The sequence below is a fragment of the Porites lutea genome, chromosome 7, assembly GCF_958299795.1.
Source record: "Porites lutea chromosome 7, jaPorLute2.1, whole genome shotgun sequence".
NCBI classification, from domain to species: Eukaryota; Metazoa; Cnidaria; class Anthozoa; order Scleractinia; family Poritidae; genus Porites; species Porites lutea.
Window position 1 is genome coordinate 29,486,025 of NC_133207.1, and position 7,183 is coordinate 29,493,207.

Here is a 7,183-nt window from a genome sequence, read left to right on the forward strand (position 1 = left end):
AGGACTCTTATACAAGCCTCGTGTTAGATACTTGCAGAAACCTTGTATAAAAAGTCTTACACAAGCATTCTGTAAGCCTGCTTACGCGTTCTGTAAGTATCTTACAAAAGGCTTGTGTAAGCACTCTTACGCGTTCTATAAGTGAACTCTTACACAAGCCTTCTGTAAGTATCTTAGGAAAGCCTTCTGTAACTCATACACAAAAGACAACAAAAACTTTTTACATGATTTTTAAGTGTTAAAGAAGGCGTTCGTAAGAAGGACTTTTAGTAATGAGCTATTTTAATTTAGTTGCGTTATTTAGTGACACAGCAACTAAAATAGGGTAATTTTGGTGCAGTGGAATATATAAGGTGTCGTATATTATATTCTGTTACTGTTTTTATATAAGGTTCTGTGCCCAGCTGCTAAGATTGATCGCAGAGAGCTTGCAGGTAATGAACAGTGAGGAACGGATAGATCTTTTATCGGAACACTGTCACAGTTACGTGTTGTCAGTCAAAGCTAAAACCTGTTCCTAATATTCTTCTCTTTTTTTATTTAATTTAGATTTAATTTTTCGCTCAGCTTCGAACTTTGTTGGGAGGAGAATCCGGTCCACAATATGTGACAGCTTGTTTTGAGTCATTTATGAGTTCGTGACACGATGAAGGCTTAAAAATTAACTTTGTGCAATTGTTACTTTTATTTATAGTCTGAGTATAAGTCTCCCAAACGACATTACAGTATTGCACCCTAGTAATAATAAGTTATAAGTACACTACTTTAAAGTATTTACAATAAGGTAAGCATTTGATGACTTTAAGCAGACTTCAAATAGTTTATGGATAATCTGTTTTTATAGTCAGGGTGCTGTGTGCCCAAAATACAATTCAAATAGACCTCAAAACAGTGTTTAAGTACCCTATTTAAAAGTATTTAAAATGCGGTCAGTTCTTAAGGTTTTAAAACATATTTCAAATAGTCTATTTGAACTCTGTTTGTAACTTTGTCAGTGGATGCGTCTCAAAATACATTTTAGATACAACTCAAAACAGTGTTAAAGTACCCTATTTAAAAGGATTTAAAATACGGCCAGCATTTAGGCTCCTAAAACATATTTCAAATAGTCTATTTGAACTATGCTTGTAACTTTGTGAGTGGATGCGTCTCAAAATACATTTTAGATTCAACTCAAAACAGAGTTAAAGTACCCTATTTAAAAGTATCTTAATTACAGTCAGCATAAAAGCCCTTAAAACATATTTCAAATAGTCTGTTTGAACTCTGTTTGTAACAGTGTTAGTGGTTCTATGCCCAAAATACATTTTAAATACTCTATTTTAATCATATTTATTAAACAAAATATATACATGGTAAATTGATGAGAGAGGTTTTCCTTTACATGAAATACAATTTAACTACACTCAAGATATATTTCAAACAGGGGCGAAAATTTAAATTTTTTTGTCAAATAGTATTAAAATACAGGAAAATAGTGTTCAAATACTGAAAATACATTTTAAATACTTTAAAATCAGTTTCAAAATACATATGGTTTGGTAAGGGCAATCCATTAAGGCCCTAAAGAAACAGTGCGGCATATTCAGGAGATTAACCTTTACTGAGGAAGCGACAAGAAGCGACATTATGCCAGTCCATGTCATCCTAAAATTTATCTGGGAACATTTTAAAGGCGTAGTGACGTGCACGTTAACATTGATGTTACCAAATGATAACCGAGTTTTGACAGCCATGTTGTTCAATATTTGCATTTTCTTAAAAAAATAGGTTTTATTTTGAATTATTACGTTACCTGCTTTTTTTTTTCAGTTGCCAAGTCCTCATGCCAAGACGTTTATAATCAGCTCACAGAAAAGTGAGTAAACCTATGCATAGTAATTTGATTGATGAGGATAGATCAGTTAAAGTCCGGGGGATCATTCGGAGTGCGTCACTACTGTGTTTATGAGCCAAAAAAACATCCAAAAAATCACTCATCAAGCCTCAAAAACGGAATACAATTTGTGTTGCAGAGAATGTCGATATCGCTTAATTGTTAGAATTTGTATCGTGGCTGATGGACTCTATTTCAGTCTTTGTTCTCCACCCTGGAAACTTAAGGTTATAGGAGACCTAAATCGTAAAAACTGTTGAATTTTTAAAACAAATGATTGGTACTGTTCAGATAATAAAAACCATAATCTGTGAACACCACCATCCTGCACTGAAGGCCCTCCAGCAAAATAAAGTTCTTGATGAAATGCAGTGGAATCCCACCCTTTCGCTTAATACGAACACCTGTATAATACGGATGGTTCGTCTGTACCGACAAAAAGTTCAGATATTTCAGTGCTTATAAGTTAACCTTGTTAATATGGAAAACGAACACTTTTCTGTGTCCCGAGTTACAAACTGATATATGATAACTATCGTAAACTCCCGCGGGAGGTCCTTAATAAAGTTTTGCTACAGGGAAGCTCAGCCCTGAGGTCCAACTCCTTACCTTTTACGCCTGTCGTTTTTGCAGAAAAGGTACTCCTTTCGTATACCATTCCATTCATCTCTAATGGTTGAGGGTTCGAGTGGCTTGTTGCAGGCATTTTATCCTCAGGGGGTACTCAAGAAAGTTTTATATAGGGAAGCCCTGCCCCGAGGTCCATGTCCTTACCTTTCCACATACCATTTTTGCAGAAAAAATACTCCTTTCGTATACCATTCCATCCGTTTTGGCGGTTGTGGGGTGGGGTGGCTTGTTACAGGCATTTTAAAATGATCTCAGACCATACAAGGGTCAATGGGAAGAAAGACTGCCTTATCAAAATCAAACTTACGCGCTATTTTGCAGTTTCTTTTTTTAGTAACAAAATCTTATTAACTTATTATTATTAAATCTTATTATCTTATTATTTGAACAGGGTTCATTGTATGCAATTAGTACGTGATTGTGACAAGGAAATAGGCATTGGCAGCTATAGGTAGCCAGTGGTTACCAGTTTCCATAAAGCGAGGTTGACGACATGAGATGTTAAGACTTGGGAACACAGAAAAGTGTCCGTTCTCCGTATTAACCGTAATTGACCTTATTAAACGGGTTGGAGAAAGTACGTGAGCATCAATAAACATGCAAAACTGACTACTGAATATTTGTGTAACATGTTCTGAGTAGTTTTCAAAAACAACCAATCCAAGTCATACAGGTAGCTCGCGGGTAAAATAGGGGTCCTTTGATGTCAGATGGGAAAAACATCATGCGCACCATTTTCGCGGTTTTTCGGTCTCCCCTTTGCCCTTTTTTCTGAACTTCTGCTACGCTGTTTAGCCATCTTCGATGTCCGAATTTAATTCCTACAAAACACTTTATTCAAATACACTTTATTAAAATTAGTTGAAGAACAGAAAAGCTTGGTATCATAAAGCAAAATAAATATCAACCTCTGCTGGAGGTGAAATTATATCAGTCCAAAGTACATTAATCGTGTAGTAACTCCCAGTAACATGATGGGGAACTTGAGAAATTTAGATTTAACTGAGACTGTTTTGAATTCCATTGATTCATTTATTTTTGAAAAAGAAAAAACGAACCTTTTTTTTTTACAACCAGTTAAAGTACATTCCATTTTTTTCTCTCCGACAGTTAGGAGCTGGAAAAACTAAAATGCGATTTCATTTTGTACAGGTTGAACGTGACTCAGTTGGTCACTCTCCTCCTTGACTCCAAACTAGTTTCAGTTCTCTGTCACTTTGGAAATTTTGGATGCGGAGATGGAGGATGGACACCGGTCATGAAAATGGACGGCAACAAGGTAAGACATTTGTGTACGTTTTCACTTAGTTTGGCGAAAAAAATGTGTTATTAATAATTAATTACATACAGGTTTGCCTCTGTTAGCCGTAATTTTCAATTATCCTAGCCTGCAAATACAGCCGTTTCTCCTTGCTCCTCGTAGGGACGTTTCATCAGGAGGAACGTCTGCACCTCAATGACTGAAATTTCATACTAATGATGTCAAATTGCAAAATTTTCTGGGGGAGCATAACTCCAGTCCTCCAAGTTTGAGGCGCGCCTTCGGCGCTCTAACTTTCTTCTCGTTGGTACATGCTAAGTCCCTGGATCTGAAAGATTTGAGTTTTAAGAACACCTTGTGTTGTTTATTACGCTTTTCAATACATGAATAATGTGTGAGTTTAATTCTAGTAAGTCAGTCCGTGTTCTAACGAATGACTGTAAAATATAAAACCCCACTTGCACGTAGATTCAAAGTTCTCTAGCATGAAATTTGAATGTTGCCAACTCGGAAACAGAATAACTAGGGTATAAAAAATCACAACCAAAGCGTATGCGATCAATCAAAACTGAATTAAGTTTTCAGCCGCTTCTATTCGAGCCCATATTTTAGTTCCTTACAGTAATCATTAACGAGCAACATGAGCATGTTTTGCGTAAAAGTTGCTGCCACCAGGCTAAGGTCGAAATAAAACACAAGGATGCAACTGGCCGGTAAACTCGTCTGTTCAGCACTTACCTCAAACTACCACCACTGCGTCGTATGTTTCGTTCTGACTACTGTAACTCGTACCTACCCCTTGGGTTGAAACTGCTCCTTACTTCGGTCGCGCCGAAAAATCAAACGTTATCGGAAAGAAAATACCGGTAATGTTAAAATTTCCCGCGCGTGAAAGCTGTTGTTTCACGTTGATCGTTTTTGCCCTTACAAGGCAAGAAACGATCAAAAAGGAGGCGAGGACGTTGCAGATATTCTTTTCATTGTAATGGATCTTTCATTGCAAAATCTTTTTTTCTTCTTCTCCGGTAAGAATGTTGTCTTTAGAAGAAAAACGAAACCTTAATTTTAACTTTTCTTTTTAAAGGAAATTTTTTCTATTTCTTCCTTCTTTTTACTAAGCAAACATTTCGTTACGAAACAGCCTTTTGGAGCAACAAAGAAACCTTCAACCTTGACGGAGGGAAGACTGGGTTTGACTCACGAGAGACTAAACTGCCCTCCTACTGGAACACATCCTTCTCCAAGATCTGCCTCGGCATAAAGATCGGCCAAAAGATCAGGTTTATTGTCATCAACAAGCAGGCGAACTCCTTGTACTCTCTGATCGCTGATGGACAATACCGCAACACCTCACTGGGTCGTGACACGTGGAAGTCATTGATTGGTTCTAAGGTATCCTTGCAGCACAACTGTAACAAGGAAGGGTTCAATGCTGTTTCTGGTAAACCTGGTCATTCCAAAGCAAGAATCGGTATCATTAGTAACAACGAAGACGCATGCACCTCTTGTGACTCTAGAATTGGATTTGGCACTGGAGGATATCCTGATAACAGCTCGTCATGTGGAAACGAGGCTATAGGCACTACAGATAATGGCGACAAGCATATTAAGGCAATGGGATATATTTTGGTGCTGTAAGAAGAAACTTATCTGGGTTTATTTACCTTGGTGCCAAACGAAAGCTAGCTTAACTAAACTCTAGATCCTGTTCGTTTATGTGGATAAACAATAGACTATTTCTAGATTGAATTACACTTAACCATAATACATTAGAAATGAAAGACACACTGAGAAACTAAGATTAAAATCATTGGCAAAGTCAGCCTCCATTGCTCCTTATAGTTTGCTGCCCGCAGATAATCTTTGACTGATGTTTGATGTGTACTGCGACGGCAACGAGAACGGCAAAAAAAGCAATGTGTTTAGATTGGCAAAACAACAACTTTGCACGTGCATCAGGCTCTTTTGTACCTCTTTTTTTCCCTGAACTTTCATACAGTCCTTGAGTCAACTCCAAAAACAATTGCCATCATTTGACATGGAATGCGCGAGATAAGGTTTGAGGCACTGAGAGCAAATTCACTTTTTCAGTGACGTTTTCGCAGCCGTCGCCGTCGTTGTCGTTTAAAAGCTCCCTATTGTCAACAACGAGGCTACGATCACCCGACGGACGATCATGCTAAATCCACTTTTAAAATCCATTTTGAAATGACCCCTGGGCTCAAACGGAGGCTTGATTGCCAGTCGTTGTTTCGGAATGAGCCAAAGCTCATCCTCTGAACACATATTAATTAAAACTGTATAGCTTTATTTGGTCTTCATCATTTCCCGGGATTCTCCTTTTTAATGTTTTTCTGTCAGTAATAATGACTTAAAAAATATAGATATAATGGTTAAGTGAAAGCATCATGTCTCAAAAGCAACACTTATTAGTTTTTATTATTCTCTTATATTGTAAGGAGAGATTTTCCATGAATTCTTTATTTGCCTCGAATTTCATATATAGCTTTCAAATATTCGCTTTGACGTTGTTTTTAGTAATTCTTACTACTGAATTTGCATAAAGAGGTTTTAGCTCCGCAAAAAGGCTCGTGCCATTTTATTGTCCTTTGTTTCATTTGCTTTGCCAACAGTGTTTACAGCTGTCAAAACTATTTGCCACTGACTCTTTTCAACCGGATACGTTTAACTTCAATTGTTGACTTTTAGAAAAAATCATTAGTTTTCAGAATAATGGCTACTAACTTAAGTTTATCTTTTAATTTAAGCTTTCTTTTTATTCTGCATGACCTCCGTTCACATTTGCACCTTTTTACAGATGTACCTCGTTTTAATTGGATAATACTTATATGTATTTGCAAATGTAACGTTCTTTAGTCTGTTGGCTAAATAGTGGCAAAAGATGAGTTTGGAATATGAAAGGTTTTGCTGACTTGCAAATTGAAAATATATTTTTTTTGCTTTAAAACTAGAAAACTAGTAATTAGTCCGCGTTTCTTCCTATTTGAACAGACGCTAGCTGGTCTTGCAATTTCATTGATATTTTGTAAAATACACTGTACATAAACGCTGTGTTGCTGACCTTACAGCAAACGTAGCTTTTGTTCCAGTACTTTTACTTTTTAAAAATAGCAACAATAACAAGCTATAACTATCTCTTTTATTTGATTTTCATTTACTTCTATAGCAAATGATTTCTGCTTACATATCTATTGTACTCTTTTGTTTTCAATGGTTATTCAAATCATATATAAGTAAGTTGCTTTGAACTGATTTTTCGATTACATTGCCCATTACATCGAGGATTTCAGAGCTGATTACATTGCTCATTACATCGCGGATTACATTTTCTGAGCTCAGTTACGTTACATGTACAAGAATAAACGCTGTTGGAACCAAAGTTCAGTTTGCCTTTG

The 7,183-nt window shown here is 36.6% G+C and overlaps 1 protein-coding gene across 1 annotated transcript; it reads left to right on the top strand.

The window, feature by feature from the left end:
• Nucleotides 1–3,749: 3,749 nt before the first annotated feature.
• LOC140943124 (uncharacterized skeletal organic matrix protein 5-like) lies at nucleotides 3,750–5,628 on the top strand. Its single transcript, XM_073392184.1, has 2 exons — nucleotides 3,750–3,785; nucleotides 4,887–5,628. Exons 1-2 carry the CDS (start codon nucleotides 3,765–3,767, stop codon nucleotides 5,403–5,405), a joined length of 540 nt encoding a protein of 179 aa, XP_073248285.1. The 5' UTR covers nucleotides 3,750–3,764; the 3' UTR covers nucleotides 5,406–5,628.
• Nucleotides 5,629–7,183: the final 1,555 nt, after the last annotated feature.